General features: G+C 39.2%; 2 protein-coding genes across 2 annotated transcripts in view; one reads left to right on the top strand and one right to left on the bottom strand.

Moving 5' to 3' along the window:
• Window positions 1-25,130, bottom strand: part of LOC125785743 (uncharacterized) — a 399,129-nt gene that overhangs the window by 63,890 nt on the left and 310,109 nt on the right. The window lies entirely within an intron of this gene.
• The window catches only part of trpc5a (transient receptor potential cation channel, subfamily C, member 5a), a 69,125-nt gene that overhangs the window by 15,536 nt on the left and 28,459 nt on the right, over window positions 1-25,130 (top strand). The window contains exon 2 of the mRNA XM_022674745.2: window positions 21,749-22,143. Coding sequence (XP_022530466.2) covers window positions 21,757-22,143 — 387 coding nt within the window. The 5' untranslated portion in view covers window positions 21,749-21,756. The remainder of the gene's footprint in view (window positions 1-21,748; window positions 22,144-25,130) is intronic.

The raw sequence follows: 25,130 nt of genomic DNA, 5'->3' as shown, positions 1-25,130 counted from the left end.
AAAAAAAAATTGCTCATCTCAATTTATCAAAAAAAAAAAAAAATATATATATATATATATATATATATATATATATATATTGATGATCCACAAAACTTGAAGATACTCTGTGATCTGACGAGACAAATGTTTAACTTGGGTTCTGCAGCAGGACAATGATTCAAAACACAGCAGCAAGTCCAGCTCTGATTGGCTGAAGAAAAACAAAATGAAGACTTTGGAGTGGCCTAGTGAAAGTCCTGACCTGAATCTGATTCTGTGCCATGACCTTAAAAATGCCGTTCTCCTCAAAACCCCTCCAGTGTGGCTAAATTACAACAATTCTGTAAAGATGAGTGGAGCCAGAATTCCTCCACAGCGCTGTAAAAGACTCTTTACAAGTTATCACAAACGCTTAACTGCAGTGGTTACTTTTAGGGGGCAAACACTTTTTCACTCAGGGTAGGTTTGTAGTTCCCTTAATAATTAAAACCTTTATTTAAAAAACTGCATTCTGTAATTGTGTTGTTCTGGACTAATTTTTAAATGAATTTGATGATCTGAAATATTTAAGAGTGACATACAAGCAAAAAATAAGAAATCCTGAAGGGTGCAAGCACTTTTTCACAGCACTCTATATTACAGTTTTTCTCTATTGCTTAAACGCATTTCACGATACTGCCCCTCATTTTTCACAAACTCTAAACACAAAACACTTTTCTAAAGCTAAGTACACACAACCTCACAGCCTCTTTTCAAAACCAACCCATCACACCAAAACAGTTGCTCATATGCTCAAAAGCAAACTTTGAAACCACAATACCGCTCAAGGCCTGCAAAAATGTACACACTACTGAGTATCATTAACCACATTACCAAAAATATTCAAAACACAATTTTCAGAGTGTGAGACTGTTCTTTTTAAAGTTCACAACTGCCAGGATGCATTTCAGCAACCCTTATTTATTCTCAAATATACTGTAAACTCCATGGAGGATCTATTACACACAATAGATACAGTACAGTAACAATTGAAAACACAATGTTCACAATGTGCGATTTATTTTACAGTTTTTCCCAAATGTTTACACAAAAAATGTGGAACTATGCACACAAATCCAAAAACATGAAGCTCATGTGTAACATTGTAACTCCAAACTGCTAAACTCTAAACACAATTTTATATGTTCTCACTCAAATATCATTCTAAATCACAGCTTTGCAAATCACTAAACACTAATTGCATCATTTAGTACACCTTGGTCACCTAAGAATCACTGACCTTCAAATATAAAACCCTTATTACCAAATAGTCTCACACAAGTTGCAGCTATATAAACTTAATTAGAAGAACATTTCAATCATTTGTCAGAGTATAAAAGAGGCCTCACGTGACTGATACAGCCCTCCTATGTTGTCATCGGGATAATGTAAGTTTCCACTGGGCAGCTCTGGTCAGTGATTGGTTCTCTAAATCCACAGTTTGTTGTGCTGCACCTTCCACCATATTCCCCATTTCTCAATTCAATAGAGGAATTCTTTTCTGCATGGAGGTGGAAAGTGTACAAACGCAGACCCCACGAGCGTGTGGCGCTACTTCGTGTAATGGGGGAGGCATGTGATGACATCCACGCAGATGATTGCCAAAGATGGATTTGCCATGCAAGGCATTTTCCCCCGCTGTTTGGTGAGGGAGAATATTGCAGCTGGTGTAGATGAGGTCTTCTTGCCTGATCAAGATCAGGGGACTGATGAACAGTGATCTGTTTCTTTGCTTTATGCAATAAATACATTTTGTGTCCTCTTAGTATGTGAATTTTCCTTATCATGTTTCTCATTGTGAAAATAGGTGAAAATTACAGTTTTGCAACATTTTACATACAGTAAATATAGCTTACATTTGTGTAGTACTGTAAATGAGGCGGTTCTACACCACAACAAATAAATAAAAACAACAGAAAGACAACATATTTCCATGGGCTTGTGTGTATTTGAATTTGTACAGCGGCCTCATGAAGTCAAAAACATAACTAAATACTTCTGATAATAGTGCTTTGATTTGATAAAGATCAGAAATGTTACATATTTCCTCATATTTCTTGTATGGATTTGAATTTGTACAGTTTTTGAATTTGTTGGTTGTGTTTTTGTACATGAAGTCAAAAACACAACCAACTACTTCTGATAACAGTGCTTTGAATTTATCTTGTCAGTGTTTATTTGATGCTCTGCAAGAGATAAGCATATAAATGTGTGTGTGTGATGTTTTGGTGAAAGGAATCAGTTTTGCCAGAGATTTGTGGAGTTTTGACAAAGCAGTTCATAATTTTCAGTTTGTGTTTAGAGTTTTGAGAAACTGAGGCAAGTTTCTAGAAATGCGTTTAAACATTTGGGAAAAACTGTATTACAGTACGTTGTACATGTAAATTGACACAGTATGTTGTATGTGGACACTGAAATCATTGGGCGGCATCACGTCGTCAGGCTGGGTCGGGCCACAGGACCTCATCAACGTCACAGGCAATATTCTCCTATGATTTTACGGCCTCTCCTCCTCCTTTTTGTGAGGTTGAAGCCAGCCTCATCCACAAATATAAATTCATGGGGTATGGCCATGGACTCCAACTCGAAGATCCGCTGTGGAAACAAATAGTGTTTTCATGTGTTCAGAAAGACAGTCAATACTGCACATTACAGTACGATAGTATAGTATTGCATGTAAAGTACTGTAGGCCACCGTGTACATGGATTGTACTGTACTTACTTGCACATTCTGGTGACGGAGGTGTTTTATTCTGTCAGAGTTGCGCTCAAAGGGTACCCTTGAGCTTGAGGACTCTGTCTATGGTTGATCCTCTCCTGTATCTCCCGTAGTCTTATCACATTGTTCTCCCGAACCATATCCACAATGAGGACCTCTTGGGCTGGTGTGAATCTGGAAGGCGTCCCACCTGCAAATGGCAAACTTTCAACTCTAGAGAAACAAACATATAGTCACTTGGTCAGAAATGGTCCTTTCAGTACACACTTTTACTGTAACCATGATTGCACTTGTCTGTATGTAGGTGCACGCCACTATAGTACTGTAAACTGTAAACATCTAGTGTAGTGACTAAAAACCTAGTACATACAGTACCTGCTGTGTTCTCTGAAGGCCCAAATATTGTTGGCCACTGAGAATCTGCTGAGGTTAGGTTGGACTCGTTGTCCCGCTTCGGTCATTGTCATGCCGTGGACAATGACGTGGTCAATGACTGTTGCTCTCATTTCATCTGTAATGAAAATGCGTAGTCTTGCTCGCCCTCCTTCTCCTCTCCTTCCTCTGACACGAACTCCTCTTCTTCTGCCTTGATCATCCATTTTTGTTTGGAACCTTCAACAAACTGACTTATATAGGTGAGGTCACATCATTTGCAACAGGTGTTTTCAATTATGAGTCGTTGTGTTTACTGAATGACACCAGATATGTTCATTGTGTTCAAGTTTTGCTGACTGTGGGTGGCATTTGGCATCACATGAGCTTCACAATGCATATTGGAGCAAAGATATATGCAAAATGTGTTTTAGCAAGGCAAAATGTGTTTAGAGTTTTGAGAAAAAGTGGATGGGTTTTGTGAACAGTGTCTACAGGTGAATTGTGTTTGTGGTTGTGGCAAATGGGGGGTAGTTTTACTAAATGTGTTTAGGTAACTGGTCATTTGGTTTAGAGTACTGGGTTTTGTGTTTTGGCAATAGAGAAAAACTGTAGTGTGTTTTATGTGTCCTGAACTGCACAGTTAAACATGCCAAAGACTGCATTTATTTTTAGTACTTTCCTGTATAAATAATAAATGTATGACTACTGAGGCAAACTGCAGTTTCAGAAGCCTGTTAACAATACTACTATTTGATTTATTATAAAGAGTGAGTCATGAAGCCAAACTCTCCAGTGAAGCTGCTGACAGAACAGAAGCAGCCCTGAAGATGAGAGCGTGTTTATCCTGTAGAATTGAGTGAAGCTGAAGATGAGAGCGTGTTTATCCTGTAGAATTGAGTGAAGCTGAAGATGAGAGCGTGTTTATCCTGTAGAATTGAGTGAAGCTGAAGATGAGAGCGTGTTTATCCTGTAGAATTGAGTGAAGCTGAAGATGAGAGCGTGTTTATCCTGTAGAATTGAGTGAAGCTGAAGATGAGAGCGTGTTTATCCTGTAGAATTGAGTGAAGCTGAAGATGAGAGTGTGTTTATCCTGTAGAATTGAGTGAAGCTGAAGATGAGAGCTTGTTTATTCTGTAGAATTGAGTGAAGCTGAAGATGAGAGTGTGTTTATCCTGTAGAATTGAGTGAAGCTGAAGATGAGAGCGTGTTTATCCTGTAGAATTGAGTGAAGCTGAAGATGAGAGCGTGTTTATCCTGTAGAATTGAGTGAAGCTGAAGATGAGAGCGTGTTTATCTTGTAGAATTGAGTGAAGCTGAAGATGAGAGTGTGTTTATCCTGTAGAATTGAGTGAAGCTGAAGATGAGAGCGTGTTTATCCTGTAGAATTGAGTGAAGCTGAAGATGAGAGCGTGTTTATCCTGTAGAATTGAGTGAAGCTGAAGATGAGAGTGTGTTTATCCTGTAGAATTGAGTGAAGCTGAAGATGAGAGTGTGTTTATCCTGTAGAATTGAGTGAAGCTGAAGATGAGATGCGTGTTTATCCTGTAGAATTGAGTGAAGCTGAAGATGAGAGCGTGTTTATCCTGTAGAATTGAGTGAAGCTGAAGATGAGATGCGTGTGGTCATTGTGCAGGTGTGAGCTGATAACCCTTTAGAGCAGTCCCAGTCTCTGAGATACTCCTGGCGAAGTGACCCTTTATTTTAGCAGGTAATGCAGTAAAGACTTCAGTCACCCAGTCTGAAAGACACTGTGTAGAGAGAGAGCTGCCAGTGTTGAGAACAGTGGATGACTCTCACACCACATAAAGTCTGAGTGCTTGAGAGGGGGGGCAGAACGGAGGGCTGCCCGTCAGGTTGCCAGGTCTGAGGTCGGGCCAGGCCAGGATGTGAAGCCGTCACGCCTCATCTACAGGAACAGAGAAACTCAAGGGTCCTGTAATAAACAGCAGCAGTGAAAATCCAGTCCAGTTCCAACAAAGAAATCCCACAGAGAGCGACAGAGATCCTGTCCAGCTCAGTGTGATCTCTAATGTTACACACGGGGGTTGTTATCCACTACCTAACCACTGTGGCATCAGGAGGCATAAAATAGAACCACAACTAACTGAAAAAACCATAGAGGTGTTTAAACAATAGTGCTGAGACTGGAAGTGCCTGATATAGCCCTAAAATAATAACACGATATTTCAGGGTATTTTTGTGTGGGTTGCAGGATTGAGGTAGAACTTCTCTTTTGCTCTGGACAGTTATATTAGCCACAAGACTGCTAACACACCTCTCTCCTGCTCTGTGCATTTCTGCATCATCCTTAGACCAAGAACAAGATATTTTATGAAATATAACGTAAAAATGTAGAAAATAAAAATATAATGTAGAACACAATGTAATGTGGAAAATAGTGCAGAAAGTTTTGTAAGCTAAATTTAAACTGAATAATTTCCATTCAATACAGAAAAGTACAAATGATTGTATCTGAAAACATGGTTGAAATTGTATTGAAAAGTTGAAAGTATTTCTGAGTAGAGAAGTGATAAAATGTTGTGTTTAATGGTACCAGTGTGCTGGAACCACTAATATATCTATTCTAAAAACTGGGGTGTCGGATCACTTTTTGCTGAAGTTCTTCTGGCCACATCACGCGTCTTTACTTACATCACACCCATATTAGCCTCTAAAAGAGGATCTGGCTCAGTTTTCTGGTGGAGCAATGGAGACTCCAGATGGGGAAACTCAGAGCTCAGTAGATCATTCACCCATAGTAAAACAAAGAAATGAAGGAGTGAAGTTTCTGACTGAGCTCTCTCTCTTTCTCTCTCTCTCTCTCTCTCTCTCTCTGACTGAACATAACCTGGAATCAGATTCATCCGCTCTGAAAGGAGACCGCATCACACCCCCCCAGTTTAAATCGATTCTTCTGCCTGCTCGGTGAAGTTACCCACTCTCACCAGAGAGGGCACTAAATCCCAAAACTTACGAACATTATCTTTAAACAGGGACTTCTGGTGGATCTGATTGCATTTTCTTTAATTCAACATAATCAAACTTTTTTGTAATTTTACTTTATTGCAAGTAATATTAACAACACATATGTTAAATTTGTTCTTTTTTTCACTTTTTTTTTTTTTTTACAAAAAACAGGCATAACTGAAAAATAATCAACAAATGTACGAATGAAGCAAGTTGTTCCAAAACTATGGTCTACTATTTATAGAAAATTCTTAAAAAACTGAACTTACACATAACATCTGTCTAAACAACACATTAAGTATTGAAACCTTTTCTGATGTATGTTCCTCACAAGGCCAGTAAATCTTAGTTTAAAGAAACAATTATATGTATCATTTTTATTAAGCTAAAATGAAAACATGTCCCACAGACCCGGAGATCTAATAAGGGTTAAGTGATCTCCTGTGTGTTGCTGAGACCATAGACTGGGTTCTGCAGGTAACTGTTCACAGCTCTGCTTCTGACGGAGAGAGAGATGAGCTTCAGTGGATTGATGTGTCAGTTTTGCGTATGCTCTTCTCTCTTTACATTAAGGCATACCATGTTCTGTGTTATTCACAAATTATTTTTAAAGGAATGTCTAATGGTGATGTGGTAAATATGTGCTGCTGTTTTTAATTACAAAAAACATATGTGCAAATTCTCCACAATGAACATTTTGAACTGAGTGGTAATGGCCTTGTTTCGAGGGAGGCAGAGTGAAGTAGAGTGAGGTAGAGTGAAGTGAAGTAGGGAGAAGTAGAGAGAGGTAGAGTGAGGTAAAGTGAGGCAGAGTCAAAAAGAGTGAGGTAGAATGAAGGAGGGTCACGTAGAGTGAGGCAGAGTGAAGTAGAGTGAGATAGAATAAGGTAGAAAAATGGTAGAATGAAGTAGATGAAGCAGAGTGAGGTAGATTAATGGTAGAATGAAGTAGAGTGAGGTAAAGTGAAGTAGAGTGAGGTAGAAAAATGGTAGAGTGAGGTAGAGTGTAGTAGGGTGAGGTAAAATAATATTAGAATGAAGAAGAGTGAAGTAGAGGGAGGTAAAGTGCAGTAGAGTGAGGTAGACTGAGGCAGAGTGAGGTAGAGTGAAGTAGAGTGAAGTGGAATTATGGTAGCATGAAATAGAGTGAGGTAGAGTGAGGTTGAATAATGGTAGAGTGACGTAGAGCAAGGTAAAGTAAGGTAATAGTAGAGCGATGTAGAATAAAGTAGAGTGAAGTAGAATAATGGTAGAATAAAGTAAAGTAATGTGAGGTAGAGTTAGGTAAAGTGAAGTAAAGTAAAATAGAGTAAGGTAAAGTGAGGTAGAGTGTGGTAAAGTAAGGTAGAGTGTGGTAAAGTGAGGTAGAGTGTGGTAAAGTAAGGTAGAGTGTGGTAAAGTAAGGTATAGTGTGGTAAAGTGAGGTAGAGTGTGGTAAAGTGAGGTAGAGTGTGGTAAAGTGAGGTAGAGTGAGGTAGAGTGTGGTAAAGTAAGGTATAGTGTGGTAAAGTGAGGTAGAGTGTGGTAAAGTGAGGTAGAGTGTGGTAAAGTGAGGTAGAGTGTGGTAAAGTAAGGTATAGTGTGGTAAAGTGAGGTAGAGTGTGGTAAAGTGAGGTAGAGTGTTGTAAAGTGAGGTAGAGTGTGGTAAAGTGAGGTAGAGTGTGGTAAAGTGAGGTAGAGTGAGGTAGAGTGTGGTAAAGTAAGGTATAGTGTGGTAAAGTGAGGTAGAGTGTGGTAAAGTGAGGTAGAGTGTGGTAAAGTAAGGTATAGTGTGGTAAAGTGAGGTAGAGTGTGGTAAAGTGAGGTAGAGTGTGGTAAAGTAAGGTAGAGTGTGGTAAAGTGAGGTAGAGTGTGGTAAAGTGAGGTAAAGTGAGGTAGAGTGTGGTAAAGTGAGGTAGAGTGTGGTAAAGTAAGGTAGAGTGTGGTAAAGTAAGGTATAGTGTGATAGAGTGAGGTAGAGTGTGGTAAAGTGAGGTAGAGTGTGGTAAAGTGAGGTAGAGTGTGGTAAAGTGAGGTAGAGTGTGGTAAAGTGTGGTAAAGTGAGGTAGAGTGTGGTAAAGTGAGGTAGAGTGTGATAAAGTGAGGTAGAGTGTGGTAAAGTGAGGTAAAGTGCAGTAGAGTGAGGTAGACTGAGGCAGAGTGAGGTAGAGTGAAGTAGAGTGAAGTCGAATTATGGTAGCATGAAATAGAGTGAGGTAGAGTGAGGTTGAATAATGGTAGAGTGACGTAGAGCAAGGTAAAGTAAGGTAATAGTAGAGCGATGTAGAATAAAGTAGAGTGAAGTAGAATAATGGTAGAATAAAGTAAAGTAATGTGAGGTAGAGTTAGGTAAAGTGAAGTAAAGTAAAATAGAGTAAGGTAAAGTGAGGTAGAGTGTGGTAAAGTAAGGTAGAGTGTGGTAAAGTGAGGTAGAGTGTGGTAAAGTAAGGTAGAGTGTGGTAAAGTAAGGTATAGTGTGGTAAAGTGAGGTAGAGTGTGGTAAAGTGAGGTAGAGTGTGGTAAAGTGAGGTAGAGTGAGGTAGAGTGTGGTAAAGTAAGGTATAGTGTGGTAAAGTGAGGTAGAGTGTGGTAAAGTGAGGTACAGTGTGGTAAAGTGAGGTAGAGTGAGGTAGAGTGTGGTAAAGTAAGGTATAGTGTGGTAAAGTGAGGGAGAGTGTGGTAAAGTGAGGTAGAGTGTTGTAAAGTGAGGTAGAGTGTGGTAAAGTGAGGTAGAGTGTGGTAAAGTGAGGTACAGTGTGGTAAAGTGAGGTAGAGTGAGGTAGAGTGTGGTAAAGTAAGGTATAGTGTGGTAAAGTGAGGTAGAGTGTGGTAAAGTGAGGTAGAGTGTGGTAAAGTAAGGTAGAGTGTGGTAAAGTGAGGTAGAGTGTGGTAAAGTGAGGTAAAGTGAGGTAGAGTGTGGTAAAGTGAGGTAGAGTGTGGTAAAGTAAGGTAGAGTGTGGTAAAGTAAGGTATAGTGTGATAGAGTGAGGTAGAGTGTGGTAAAGTGAGGTGGAGTGTGGTAAAGTGAGGTAGAGTGTGGTAAAGTGAGGTAGAGTGTGGTAAAGTGTGGTAAAGTGAGGTAGAGTGTGGTAAAGTGAGGTAGAGTGTGATAAAGTGAGGTAGAGTGTGGTAAAGTGAGGTAGAGTGTGGTAAAGTGAGGTAGAGTGTGGTAAAGTGAGGTAGAGTGTGGTAAAGTGTGGTAGAGTGTGGTAAAGTGAGGTAGAGTGTGGTAAAGTGAGGTAGAGTGTGTTAAAGTGAGGTAGAGTGTGGTAAAGTGAGGTAGAGTGTGGTAAAGTGAGGTAGAGTGTGGTAAAGTGAAGTAAAGTGAGGTAGAGTGTGGTAAAGTGAGGTAGAGTGTGGTAAAGTGAGGTAGAGTGTGGTAAAGTGTGGTAAAGTGAGGTAGAGTGTGGTAAAGTGAGGTAGAGTGTGGTAAAGTGAGGTAGAGTGTGGTAAAGTGTGGTAAAGTGAGGTAGAGTGTGATAAAGTGAGGTAGAGTGTGGTAAAGTGAGGTAGAGTGTGTTAAAGTGAGGTAGAGTGTGGTAAAGTGAGGTAGAGTGTGGTAGAGTGAGGTAGAGTGTGGTAAAGTGAGGTAGAGTGTGGTAAAGTGAGGTAGAGTGTGGTAAAGTGAGGTAAAGTGAGGTAAAGTGAGGTAGAGTGTGGTAAAGTGAGGTAGAGTGTGGTAAAGTAAGGTATAGTGTGGTAAAGCGAGGTAGAGTGTGGTAAAGTAAGGTAGAGTGTGGTAAAGTGAGGTAGAGTGTGGTAAAGTGAGGTAGAGTGTGGTAAAGTGAGGTAGAGTGTGGCAAAGTGAGGTAGAGTGTGGTAAAGTGAGGTAGAGTGTGGTAAAGTGAGGTAAAGTGAGGTAGAGTGTGGTAAAGTGAGGTAGAGTGTGGTAAAGTGAGGTAGAGTGTGGTAAAGTGAGGTAGAGTGTGGTAAAGTGTGGTAAAGTGAGGTAGAGTGTGGTAAAGTGAGGTAGAGTGTGATAAAGTGAGGTAGAGTGTGGTAAAGTGAGGTAGAGTGTGGTAAAGTGAGGTAGAGTGTGGTAAAGTGAGGTAGAGTGTGGTAAAGTGTGGTAAAGTGAGGTAGAGTGTGGTAAAGTGAGGTAGAGTGTGGTAAAGTGAGGTAGAGTGTGGTAAAGTGTGGTAAAGTGAGGTAGAGTGTGATAAAGTGAGGTAGAGTGTGGTAAAGTGAGGTAGAGTGTGTTAAAGTGAGGTAGAGTGTGGTAAAGTGAGGTAGAGTGTGGTAGAGTGAGGTAGAGTGTGGTAAAGTGAGGTAGAGTGTGGTAAAGTGAGGTAGAGTGTGGTAAAGTGAGGTAAAGTGAGGTAAAGTGAGGTAGAGTGTGGTAAAGTGAGGTAGAGTGTGGTAAAGTAAGGTATAGTGTGGTAAAGCGAGGTAGAGTGTGGTAAAGTAAGGTAGAGTGTGGTAAAGTGAGGTAGAGTGTGGTAAAGTGAGGTAGAGTGTGGTAAAGTGAGGTAGAGTGTGGCAAAGTGAGGTAGAGTGTGGTAAAGTGAGGTAGAGTGTGGTAAAGTGAGGTAAAGTGAGGTAGAGTGTGGTAAAGTGAGGTAGAGTGTGGTAAAGTGAGGTAGAGTGTGGTAAAGTAAGGTATAGTGTGGTAAAGTGAGGTAGAGTGTGGTAAAGTGAGGTAGAGTGAGGTAGAGTGTGGTAAAGTGAGGTAGAGTGTGGTAAAGTGAGGTAGAGTGTGGTAAAGTGAGGTAAAGTGAGGTAGAGTGTGGTAAAGTGAGGTAGAGTGTGGTAAAGTGTGGTAAAGTGAGGTAGAGTGTGGTAAAGTGAGGTAGAGTGTGATAAAGTGAGGTAGAGTGTGGTAAAGTGAGGTAGAGTGTGGTAAAGTGAGGTAGAGTGTGGTAAAGTGTGGTAAAGTGAGGTAGAGTGTGGTAAAGTGAGGTAGAGTGTGGTAAAGTGAGGTAGAGTGTGGTAAAGTGTGGTAGAGTGTGGTAAAGTGAGGTAGAGTGTGGTAAAGTGAGGTAGAGTGTGGTAAAGTGAGGTAGAGCGTGGTAAAGTGTGGTAGAGTGTGGTAAAGTGAGGTAGAGTGTGTTAAAGTGAGGTAGAGTGTGGTAAAGTGAGGTAGAGTGTGTTAAAGTGAGGTAGAGTGTGGTAGAGTGAGGTAAAGTGAGGTAGAGTGTGGTAAAGTGTGGTAAAGTGAGGTAGAGTGTGGTAAAGTGAGGTAGAGTGTGGTAAAGTGAAGTAAAGTGAGGTAGAGTGTGGTAAAGTGAGGTAGAGTGTGGTAAAGTGTGGTAAAGTGAGGTAGAGTGTGGTAAAGTGTGGTAGAGTGTGGTAAAGTGAGGTAGAGTGTGTTAAAGTGAGGTAGAGTGTGGTAAAGTGAGGTAGAGTGTGTTAAAGTGAGGTAGAGTGTGGTAGAGTGAGGTAGAGTGTGGTAAAGTGAGGTAAAGTGAGGTAGAGTGTGGTAAAGTGTGGTAAAGTGAGGTAGAGTGTGGTAAAGTGAGGTAGAGTGTGGTAGAGTGAGGTAGAGTGAGGTAGAGTGTGGTATAGTGTGGTAAAGTGAGGTAGAGTGTGGTAAAGTGAGGTAGAGTGTGTTAAAGTGATGTAGAGTGTGGTAGAGTGTGTTAAAGTGAGGTAGAGTGTGGTAGAGTGAGGTAGAGTGTGGTAGAGTGTGGTAGAGTGAGGTAGAGTGTGTTAAAGTGAGGTAGAGTGTGGTAGAGTGTGGTAGAGTGAGGTAGAGTGAGGTAGAGTGTGGTAAAGTGAGGTAGAGTGAGGTAGAGTGAGGTAGAGTGTGGTAAAGTGAGGTAGAGTGTGTTAAAGTGAGGTAGAGTGTGGTAGAGTGTGGTAGAGTGAGGTAGAGTGAGGTAGAGTGTGGTAGAGTGTGGTAAAGTGAGGTAGAGTGAGGTAGAGTGAGGTAGAGTGTGGTAGAGTGAGGTAGAGTGAGGTAGAGTGTGGTAGAGTGAGGTAGAGTAATATGTGTTGGGCTGTTGGGTCAGTGTATATGTATAGAGGTATAGAGATATATTTAGTGTATAAACTCAGTCTTCAGAAGCAGGAGCTGCCGGGGATTCAGACCCCAGGGGAAATTACACTGAGCCCCTGACAAACACATTACTGTAGTAAATTATTACATAACACACCCCATTAATAATGCTTCAGCCGTGTAAAAACTGCACAAACCTGGCCACTAACTACCAGCTGTAGATTTAAACTATAGACAGATATGTCACAGGTCGCTAGAGCTAGCATGCTAATATCCTGATGTAAAGATGCTGGAGGTTTCATATTTTTCACAGGTTTTGAGTTGAATTTGGAAAAATCACGTGATGTATTAGTTGTGTGTTGAGCTTCTTCAATAGGTCTTGTTTGATTGGTTTATTGCTTTACACAGAAAGTCTGTAAATTCTAATGCTTGAACTCAGTTCATTCAATAAAGTCAGTTTTACATCAAATTTAATATTTTTGAACATTACTCAGCTATTTTAAGTCAGGTGAACATGTGTGGCCAAATATAAACTCAAACTGAGATCACTGAGTTCAATAAACTTATACTAAATTAATAATTGCTTCTGGCACCATAAAGCTGCACGCTGATAGTGATCACCCCAGACTAACTTAAGGTAAACTTTAATCAATCAATCAATCAATCAATCTTTATTTTCACTGGGTAAATACATTGAGGGTAACCCTCATTTTCAATGTAGCCGAGCTTACATAAAGTTACAGGGATTGATAATAAAGTTTAAATTATGATAACAAGCAAACAATTTAAGATTTAATTAAGGAAAAATAAAATAATTCAAAATAAAAGGATATGCAAAACAAAACGATAAATACTTAGAATAATAACATTTAAGCACAGAACAAAATAATAGTAATAAAACATAAAAAAAAAACAAATAAAGGACTAAAATAACCACAATTATAAAAAATGTAAATGATGGAACTAAAATAAATAATAATAATAATAAGTAAAAAATATATTAAGAAAACATAAAAGGAAGAAAATAAATGAAATGAAATGAAATAAAATAAAAACATAAAGGTCAAAAGTAAAAGCAGTAACAAAAATAAATAAATAAAATAAATAAAATAAAAGGGCTAAAAGGTAAAACATAAAATTAGATAAATTAAAAAAAAAATAAATAAATAATAAGTTAAAAAAAAAAAACTCAACTAAAACAGTGGCAGGCTGTCACTGAATGTGAATAGAAACTAGGAGTTTAAAATGATTTAGTGACACCAGTGAGCTGAGCTTTAGAGTTTCCTGTAGTGAATTCCAGCTCACTGGTGCTGCTCTGTAGCTAAAAGCAGATTTTCCCAGTTCAGTAAAAACTCTAGGAACCTGACAGGTGATCCAGTCACTGGAGCGAGTCTGATAATTACTGGTGTTTATAGAAATCATGGATGAGATATAAGATGGCGTGTGGCCGGAGAGCGAATTATAAATATATATAAGCCAGTGTGTTTCCCGTCGAGCAGCCAGTGAGGACCAGCCTACTGTTTGGTGCGGTCTGCAGTGGTGAGTAGTGTAAGGGTCACCAGTAATGAACTTGTAGATCATATATTTGTTATTGGTTAAATCTGTGTAAGTCTGTGTCGGCTCTGTGCTATAATATTCACTCTTGTGTACTTTTACATCGTTCCCCAGAGAGAAGTGAGATTCAAACTAATAATTAATAACTAATAACAGATCACTGACACTAACACTACAGAGATCACTGCTTTAGATAAATGATGTGACATAATGAGTGTTTATGATTAAATACGTCCATATCTTTCCGTTACTGTAGTTAATATATGTTCTCTTTAGTGTGGGCAGGAGAGAAGTATTAATAATGTATGCAGAAATCTGTCTGTTGTGGTTTATATTAATATATCATAATGTATATCATCATAGTCAACACTGAGATATGAGAAAGATGTGGATGTAAACTCAAACGTTGATCTTTGGTGTCTCGTGAGATTTCTCTCAGTTATGTTTTATCTACAGATCAACTTTGTTAAGTTTTTCTGAAATTGTTTAGTAGACAAAATGTTTTACAGATCACATGCTTCTCTTACTTAAATCTCTTTCAACACTCAATTCTTTTGCTTTTAGAATAAACAGGAATTAAACGTTAGCTAAATCACTAAAACTTTTTATCCCTAATTATTTAGAATATATATACAAACTTTTGCACAGTAATATATATATATATATATATATATATATATATATATATATATATATATATATATATATATATATTAGGGGTGTCACGATCTCGATATTTTATCGAAATCGAATCGAAATGAGGTCATGGTCTCGAGTATCGAAGTCAAAAAGAGGATCGACGATCCCTCCCGCGCGCGCTACGCAAATAGCGCAGCACGCTACGCAAATGGCGCGGCACCAACACAGCGCATCATGAGCGCAGCCTGACTATAGATCACAGTGAGGTGGATTAAAAATCTTAAACTTATAATTGACTACACCTGTTGCTTTCCATTGAATTAAAAAAACATCTTTCTCTCAGATAAAGTAAACACAAGCGTGTTTCTGACTAAAATAAAAGCTTTTCAGGAGAGATATAAGTTATGTGTAAATATTTATAAGACAATACCTGACAAAATCTGTTTTAATGACGTTAATAAACATCACTGTGACAGCGCTAGTCACAGTTTCACCACATCACTTATCTAACCAGCCTGTACTGATTTCTGCCCCCCAATAATGCTTTCAATAACCTCTAATAGCCTTTAATAGTCTTCAGTAGCCTTTAAAAGACTTACCTGGCGGCCGTGGTGTGTCCACTAAACTCCGTAGTTATAAACATCATGAGGTTAGCAGCGCGCTAACTGACCTGTTTATAATGTAATCCGAGCAGTGACTCCGTGTCGGCTGTTCTAACCTGCTGCTGTTAGCTGCTTGGGCTGAAAGATGAACTGTAGTGAGCTGTATTATCCGGTTAGTGGGGTTAAAACCTTTATTTGTTTACAGAAACAGTAAAAACGGACTGGCTGAGCTCTGTAGCCCGTGGCTGGGCTTGTGCTGCTGCTGCAGCTCCGACTAGTGGTTGGATGAAGAACTGCAGCTTCATGTAAGTGAGCAGTTTCACCAGCCATCCACACACAGCTCTGATAAACTGCTTGTTTTAATAGTGCACACTGTTGCTACCAAAAAAAGTCACTAGATGGCATTACCATATATATCTTAATAAATAATAATAATAATATTTATAATAATAATAAATATATTATTTAAATTTTATGAGGCATAAAATAATAACAAGAAAAAAAAACAAGAAAATCGAGAATCGAATCGAATCGTGACCCTCAAATCGAAAATGAAATCGAATCGAGGATTTAGAGAATCGTGACACCCCTAATATATATATATATATATATATATATATAATTTATATATTTGGTACTGTGCAAAAGTTTTAGGCACCTAAGCAAATTACACTAATTCATTTAGCTCAGAAATAAAAAAAAGTTTTGAGCCGAGCTGAAGAATAAAGTGTAGAGATTCCAGATTTCTCCTGGATGCTCCTCCTCAGACAGCATGTGTATATTACGTTCAATTCCGTCAGCAGCTCACCTGATTTACCACATTTACCAGTAATTTACCACCAAACCAGGTGTTAATTAATATGATGAGAACTAGAAATAACTCTATTAAACTCAGATGAGGAGGAGAGATTAGGAGATGTTGCTTTAAGGAGAACAGGGCTGTAAAAGCTCTGCTTTTGGTTAAATTGCTGTTTGTATTTATTGTAATGCTGTGATGTGTTTTACTGAGATAATAAACACTTACTGCACAGATAAGAAGCTTTTTCTTTACTTAGAATTCCCACAGGTGCCTAAAACGTTTGCACTATACTGTATATATATATAATCTCTTTTATTTTGGTGGATTTTACGGCAGTGCAGGGCTCCAGACTGCGACTAAAATGGTCGCAAATGCGACCAAAAATATTTTTTTGCGATTTATAAAATTAATTAAGTCGCCAGTGGCGACAGGTGGCAAAGTAGGGTTTTTTGCGTTTATTTATTTTATTTTATTTTTTGCTTTTTTTGGTTGTGTTTATCGGCGTAACTATACTACGGCGCCCAATCATATGGACGTTTTTGCCTACCTCAAAAAAAAAAGCCTTGCTTTACCTAAAACGTAACTACCACAGCAGCGTAGCTAAGCTGAGCTTTTATCCATTGGCGCGCAGTTTGCACTGGAAAATGCAGACGAAGATGAACATCCAAGAAAAGTACAACCACAGACATTTCAAAACTTCTTGGCTGCAGGAGTTTGCGTGGCTCAGGTATGACAACATAAAGCAGACAATTTACTGCGAATTCAGTTCGAAAGTAAGCAAAGATATCGCTGGAAACACGGATTTTTAACCAGGAACGCATCGTTTAAAAAAAAGAAAAAACACGGAGAGAGTCGAAAGCATAAAAATGCACGCGACTTTAGTGTGCTCCGACAAAACCTCCCTTAGCTCGCGCATTTGATAAAACTGAAAAATGAAATTTAACAGAGCCTACATGCACGTGAGCAACTACCCCGTCTTGTTAATAAGAAAAAAAATGGACTGGATGTGTCGAAAACGTATGATAATGACTCAGCTTGTGCCGAGTTTGTAGGATGTAACGTTATAGCAGACAACGTCAAAGCTCGTCAAAGATCGTGACAGAAGCCCAGAAAGCTAAGTATATCTCTGTAATCACTGACTGTGGGACTGATGTGCCCGGCAGTTTTACGTAATCGCTTATTGAAGACGTTTCTGGTGGTCTACCGGTGTACCGGTGTTTTGTCAAGTTATGCTACCCATCAATACGTGCTTCCTAAAGGCACTGCGCAAGTGCAAACCTACACGTTTTGATAATTTCTCGTGTTTTTTTTATAACAAATCTATTTTTGTGCATAAAACAACCTGGACTCACTGCCCTTGCACAAAAGTGTAAATACAAATTAATAATAATAATAATAAATACAATAATTTATTAATTATAATTTAAATACAAAAAAGCAAAATCAGTTTGTAACGAACTCTCATTGCCTTAAATTTACCATGATACAGTGATTTATGTTATAAAAATATACTAACACTACATCTACTGGGGACTTCTACTGCAAACATGCTCTAACATTGAGCTTCTTTTGAGTTTTTATCGTTAAATATACACTAGGGTAGCACGGTTTGACAAGGTAGCACAACTCGACAGAACAAGGGGCACTCTTTAGAAGTGAGATAGGAAAACATATTCTCTCATTTCATTGTTTGCCTCAAAGACTGGAACTGGCAATCCTGAACACTCAAAAATCCCTTCCAATTAGCCCCAAAAGCAAGCCTAAGCTGAAAGCAATTGGTGTGGAGTTGGGGTGTACCATAAGCACACCTTCTGCAGTAAAGACTTTATTGGCATTATTGTTTGGCACTTGGAAAAAAATATTGGCGCCCAAATTATTTATTTTAGGAGCCACTGGCTCCTTAAACATTTTTTTTGTCTGGAGCCCTGCAGTGTGAGACTTCCTGGTTCCCAGTCCCAGTTCGCCCCTTGGCCCCACCCCTCTGTTTTGCGTGTGCACGTCTAGGAGTCCTGATTCTTGTTAGGCCGGAGGAGGAGAGGGAAGTGTTAAGGTTACATGACCCTTCAAATTGAGATTTTTCAAACAGAGGGCTGTGAGAATGACTGGCATGATGGCATCACCAACAACCTAAGAAACCCGTAGTTTCTAAATACCACAGTGTAATGTGTAGTTTAAATTTTTTATGGTCATTTTCTTCATAACAAGCATAGAAAATTGCAAGTATCTCAGTAACTTTCCCCAATAATCAGCAGCTAGGTTGCTGAACTTTAGCGCTCCACTGCTATCACCTCAGCCTGGCAGCTCATGCCTCTGTTCCAAGAAAAGGGTTACACTCCAAAACAGGGGGTAGGGGTATAAAATATAAATTACACTGAACCCTTGTTAAGATCTGCACTTAAACCAAAGATGAGACAGGAGGTTACCAAGGTACTTATCTAATGAGACGTTTGAGAAACATGAGATGTGAGCTAAAATCTATAGAGATGTTAAGAGATCACAGAGCACCTGACCATGCAGACTGCAAACCTCAGTTTATGTGCATTACCTCATAAAATTATTATTTGATGTGAAAAGAACATGAATTACACACTGAATGGGATATACTTGTGAACTGTATTTAAACGTAAATGTATTCAGGTTTGTGTATGATGTCTATGATCTGAAGATGTAATTCCTGTTGACTGAATGTTTAAGGATTGGCAGACAGCACTAACAATGATGTAATTAGCTTAGCAACACTGCTGTGCTTCAGACACTGGTACTAGCACATGTCACACTAACATGCTGCTACTGTGATGATCACTGCTGTGGTGGGAATGGTTTCCCATCAGTTATGATCTGGTCAGGGGTTGGGGCTATTGTGACTTTCTTTTGAGGCACAGTTTAGATGATAGATGGAAACCTATGTAGTGCAACTGTGAAATATTTTCGTCTTAATTCAAGCCAATAATACAATAAATGATACGATAATGAAATACCAATTTTCTTTTATTTTATCTAATCAATTTTTATTACTGTATAAGGCACATCAGATTATAAGGGGCACTATCAATAAACACCTATTTTAACAGATTTTTCATTCATGTACTTTAATTACATAAAAAAATCTATGCTTTAAATCAGTTCAGGATTGGTCCTGTGGTTGAGATATGTTTAACGCTTGAGTTCAGGAGCAGGATTAAGGTTAGGGCTAGGCGAGGTCAAGCTCGAAGTTGTTTTAGATTTAGAAATAGAGAAGTTTATTCTGATCTTTATGTCCGTAATGTCAGCATGTAGCTGTTTGTTGTAAACAGATTAAGTTGTCTTGTGTTGGTTCTTCTTACTGAAGTAGAGGAGGGTGAGGGACCATATGGAGGACAACACCTGGTGTGTGTGTGCTCATCTTCTCTTTCAGAGAACAGAAAAAGAGATCAAAGCAGAACACCCCACTAACCTCTAATACCCTCCACTAATTACCAGCTCTCACAGACATGCACTGAATGAGCTGAATGTTAATTTAGTTTTATGCAGTAAAATTCTAATTTCTCTTTTACTGGTATGTCAAAAAAAATCATACTTCTGAATTTTTGCTGGAAATGCTGCTGATATTTGCTTTAAATCTGTTTGTATTTAATAATCAGGGACAGGTCTGGAGATGTGACTGACCATGACATAGAATGTGTGTCTTGAGAAAGCATCAGTATGTGGATGAGTATTGTCTTGTTGGAACAGTGCACTCGAGTGTGTGTTCAGAAAAGGTTGTCACTGGTTATAGGAGCTCATTAACATAATACTGTGTTGTCTAAGTGTCTGTAATGAAGACTAAAGGTGTAGGATGTTCTTGATCTCCTGCTCCAGTCCTTGGGACTAAAAGCAAAAATACACTTACAAAATTATTATTGTAGCTTTAACAAAGTTATGTATTATAAGAAATAACATTTTAATGCTTTAAGCTTAATTTTAGACCTGCAGGTGACCATTTATTATTGACCATGGTACCTTCATACACAGATCCATTGTCTTGGTGGAGACAACGCATGAATCTGTTGATTTTTGAAAAGGATGTACAGGTTTTAATCAGGTAAATTCAGTGTATTACTTTATCCAGAGTCGGGTGAAACTAAAGAGCATACCTGCATATTAACAAATTGAATAGAGTGGCTTAGAAGCACCAACTGCAGGCTGAGATTTGATTTTTTTAGTAACCACTTTCCATAATTGCATTTTGTGAACTGATGTGACTTTCTTAGCATGATTTCTTTAGATAAGAAAAAGATAGAAAATCACTCAGCCAATATTTATAAACTGCACGCTTTTTTTTTTTTTTTTTATGGCAGTTTTGATGTTGGCAGTTCTAGAAACCCATCTTACAGTAACAATGACACAACAAACCTTAATAGACAGACAGACAGAGACAGACAGAAAAGCCCCTTTCATAATTCTCTTATGCACTCTATAGCAGAGTAGATTTTTTAACGTTGCACTGTAAATTCTATTCTTGCAGCAGAAAAATGCACTCGAGAGATCCACTAAAAATCCATAGCTCTGAGAAATCTGTAATCTGTTGACGTGTTCTAGAAACATCCCACTGTTATTAGCTGTAATCTGGAAATCACTGTATTTTCCTGTAATAGATTGGCTTCTGTTTACAACTCCTCATGCTGATCAATTCCCATACCAGTTATAAAAACAAATTCCCTAATGTTCCAACCAGTTACTAGTAAATACCCAGGGAAAAGGGCTTTACTGATCCCGAGGGAAATTTGAAAGACCACGGAAGGACAAATAGTAATACAAATTACTCATTCTGACACTGATGTACAGAGATTTGTATAAAAACCTTCACATGTGCAAAACATTAGCGAGGTATGTGTAGCGTAGTTTTTAGCGTATAAGGTGCACTTTAAATTCTTTACATTTTTCCAAAAATCGTCAGTGCATTTATAATCTGGTGCGCTTTATCAGTCAGGTATTAAGGAGCAGTAAAGCCACTCCACTGAAGTACAGAGTTATACAGGAGTTTCAGTGAAGTTTCTCCAGCACAGAGACTGGAGCAGCATTAGCTAATGCTAATGCTCCAGCCTTAGTGCTGGAGAAATTTAGGAATCTACACTTACTGTAAATAAACTGAAGTGCTTTACTAACCCAAATAAACAGTTTTCAGGAAAGAAATCTGTGTAGAATATTATCCAGTGCTCGTTTAAAAGAAAGTATTTTTTATTTCAGTTTTGTTTACTCACCTTATCTTAGTAAGCTACCCCACCACCACCACCCAGCAGTGAGAACTGCTGAATTAGAAGTTCTTTATAGTGTCTTTTAAAATGAGCCTTATAATCCGGTGCGTCTTATGTAAATAGACCAGAAAATAGATGTTCATTGATAGTACTAATTGAAATAATCATAAAAAAACTCAGAATTCTTTCTTGGTACAAGCTCCTGAAGTCCGCTCAGTGTTTAAATTGTCCTGTGTAATTTGTGATTGTATGTAATTTGAGGATAAACACGGTAGTAATTTAATAAGTGGAAAGTACATGAACACACCCAGTGGAAAAAAGTATTAACAGAATAAACAAAGTGTCAAAGTAAATGAAAGAATAAACCAATAATCAATTGTATGAATAAATGGAAAAGATCAGTTAGACGTTCTGAATGTTGGGTTTTGAGAAATGTTTAATACATTTTCCATTTTTGTTTGTAGTATTACAGAGTGTGTTCTATTGTAGTTTAACAGTTTTTGCAGTGAGAAACCATTTACAGCCTCCTGTAGCCAAATCACCTCAATGAGAAGCACTGGGGGCAGATATTTTAAAGAGACTGCAGCCAAACTATATCCAGATTCAGATCTGGATATGAAGTGCATGTTAATGCCAGGTGTTTTTTTCTTTATTATGGGAGTTAGCTAGATTAGTTTCCATATTTAGATTCCACATAATAAAACATCAAATGCATCTGTCAGGACTCCTACTAAACCATAAGGATCCAGTACTATGGGTGGGCAATGTGGCCCTAAAATAATATCAACGATATTTAATGGTATTTTTGCGATAACGATACTCTTGGCGAAATGACTAAACAACAAATTAAAATTCAGTCACAACAAATCATCAGCTGTTATAGAAGGTAAAATGGTCAGTTGTGAAATCTCTCACACTCTTTCTTCTGTCTCTCTCCATTAGAATCCATCATGAATCCCATGTCCCATCTCTACTATAAGAAGTCCAGCTACTCTCCGTATCGGGACCGGATCCCTCTGCACATCGTGCGGGCGGAGGTGGAGCTCTCTCAGGAAGAGCGAGCGTTCCTGCTGGCCGTGGAGAAGGGAGACTACGCCGGGGTCAAGCATGCGCTGCAGGAAGCGGAGGTCTACTACAACATTGATGTGAACTGTGTGGATCCGCTGGGTCGCAGTGCTCTGCTGATTGCAATAGAGAATGAGAACCTGGAGGTGATGGAGCTGCTGCTGGACCACGGAGTCAACACTGGAGATGCTCTGCTCTACGCCATACGGAAGGAGGTGGTGGGAGCGGTGGAGTTACTGTTATCTCACAGACGGCCGAGTGGAGAAAAACAGGTGTGTGTTTGTGTTTAATGAAATAGGGAAGAGCGAGGTGAGGTGAAAGTGATTTGCTAAATTCTGCCATTTCATATTTACATAATGCCACAAATCTCTGCCTGATTGGATTGCAATGGATTATTTTATCTCCCAATCCTTCCCTTCCATGCAGTGGCCAGATTATCCACACTGTTCTACTCTCTGAAAATGAATTAAACTGTTTTTCCGGAATCACCTATTTAACTGTATACTTACCTTTGTTTTTCTGCTTATTGAATAGCGGTAATGAAATTGAAAAGCAATAAATCAATAAAAAAAATTGTATTCATATATATACCTATATATATATATATATATATATATATATATATATATATATATATATATATATATATATATACATACGTATATTTATATATATATATACACACACACATTTTTTTTTCAGATGCATCTTAAAAAAATGTATAACCTGAATACAGAAAACACATTAACAGTCCTTTCCACTTCCAAACTACTCATGTACCATGTCTGTGCAATTAGTAACATTTCCAGTTTAACATTTCTGTGATTTGGCAATAATTTAGCAAACTATGATTCATCCTCAATCCAACCTGACTATCAAATATGCCTTCTCTTTGAGCTAAATAGCTGTTCAGGTGCAGTTTAACCTGATTAGTTAAACAGATCCTTACTAAAGCTATTAAGTAATTCCAGTTCAGCTGTTACTCCAAGCTAAATTGGACTGAAACACATGCTGGTCTGAATCAGATCATCTTCTTCCTGTATTTACCCCAGACAGGTCTGACTGATAAGCAGAGACAACAGGCCTATGTGGTTGTTTTTTCTTGTGTGAAACCAAAGCAAGCTAAGGTGGGAAACGCTCTCAGTTAACAAATGCTTTCACTGTTTCAGAGCAGAGAAACGGATTACAGGTGTGAAACACCTTTAATCTGAAGATCCGGTTTCCTGACTCTCGATGCTGACAGTACAATACTGTGAGGTCTGAACCGGAGCGCTCGTGCCCGCTCATCTCACAGCCGTGTATACTTTTCATTACTATCGCTATAGCAACCGCTGCTGCCACATGGGAGTTCTGCGAGAGGACGGGTGTACTAATGGACTGCTAATAAATCTCAAAATAAAACACCATCACAGACCAGCTCGCTCATCAGCTCAGTGTTCAGAGTTCCACGTTACAGAGCACATTTTCAGAGCGCCTCTCTTCAGGGAGGAGTCGCTTCTGTTCTGCCTCAAGCAAAAGTAACCGGGTCTGCATTCTTTTAAATACAAAGATCAGGAAAGGAAGACAAATCTCTGAATATGTGAACGTGTGCTGTTTGTGTGAGCTGATTTTATTATTTGAATAGAAAAGCAGGGAAGTCACGGCTCTTATTTATTGCCCTTTAATTCTTCAACTTAATACAGGAGCAGACATCTTCACACTTGCTTTTGTGAGAGATAGAGATGGAGAGACACAGAAACCAATGGGAATGTTTCATGATCAATATTCAATCAATATTCTACCACCACATACCCTCTACTGTGGCATCTGCTGTATCAGAGCTGGGGATCTGATGCTTCCCTTGAGTGTGTTGTCTCTAATTATTCAAAAAGAGGCATCTTGCAATATGATGTTATTTTTTATACCACAGTTAGTTCCGACCTCACAATCTGATTGGTTGAGAAGTTTTCTGGCCGTGATGATATTCGTGATAACATCACGGCCTTCTCACACTAAACTTGTATCACTCCGCCGACGCGTTGCCGAGTAACGGCGTATATACACAGTACAGTTTTGAATCATCGCCTCCACCGGCACCAGCAGCAGCGTTAGCTTAGCACAGGCTAGCGCTCAGCCGCGACACACTTGCCCGCAGCGCTGACTCGTCTTATGTGGAAAAAAGGGAAGGAAAATCGCTCGGCTAATGCCGTCTGACAGCCAGAACGATAACTTAACCAGCCAGGCTAGGCTAAACTAAGCTAATGCTGAGCTAAAGCAAGCTACGCTGACTGGGAATTTCCAACGCGCAGATAGCTTGACTCCGGTCACCTACCCACAGTCCAGCCACACCAGCAAGATAACCAACACCACCCAGCAAAACAAACAGAAATGCTCAAAAAACAGGGCGCCGAGTGGTCCAGCGGTCTAAAGCGCTGCCACTATGAGCAGGAGGTCGCAGGTTCGAATCCCGCTAATGCAGCTTTGCCATCAAGCTGCCGGCGCTCAGAGGGAGCAAAATTGGCCCTGCTCCCTCTGGGTGGGTAGATGGTGCTCTCTCCCCACATAACTTCCAGGGTAATGTCTGCAGCACAGGGCGTCTGTGAGCTGATGTATCGGAGCTGAGCTGCTGCGCTTTCCTCCAAGCGCGTTGGCTGCTCGGTAATGCTGCATCAGCAGCAGCTCGAAAAAAGAAGCGGTGGCTGGCTTCACATGTATCAGAGGAAGCATGTGCTAGTCTTCACCCTCCTGGTGTGTTGGGGCATTACTAGTGATAGGGGGAGTCCTAATGAGTGGGTTGGGTAATTGGCCGTGTAAATTGGGGAGAAAATGGGAAAAATTAGAAAAAAAAAAAAAAGAAATGCTCAAAAAATGCACAGCGTTCACCTGAAGACAACTCCACAGAGCAGGAGAGGAGAGTATCAGCGTTATTTCACGCTCCTAACGTTACCATCTTCACTTATTCCCAAGTTTGCTTTCAAGCTAACTTTTGTGGTGTTAGTCTGCCTGAACCATACACTGTATGTAGTTAAGTTGTGGTGGAACTACTTTTTGGCGGAAGGCTCAGTCCATATTAAACCATATTCAAACTGAATTTCTTAAAGTTCTTTGATTTATTTTCTTTATTCATTTTGTAAAAAATAAACTGTTGAATAAAAGCAATAGAACACTCGAGGTCGTGTGTTATCACCAATAACATCACGGCTGTGATGATACTGTACTCGCCTTCGGCTCGTGCCTGCGACCGAATCACAGCCGTGATGTTATTCGTGATAACACACTC

The sequence above is a fragment of the Astyanax mexicanus genome, chromosome 21 (genome assembly GCF_023375975.1).
Source record: "Astyanax mexicanus isolate ESR-SI-001 chromosome 21, AstMex3_surface, whole genome shotgun sequence".
NCBI lineage: Eukaryota > Metazoa > Chordata > Actinopteri > Characiformes > Acestrorhamphidae > Astyanax > Astyanax mexicanus.
The sequence above is the reverse complement of the archived record's forward strand: the minus strand, read 5'-3'. Positions and strand labels throughout refer to the sequence as shown.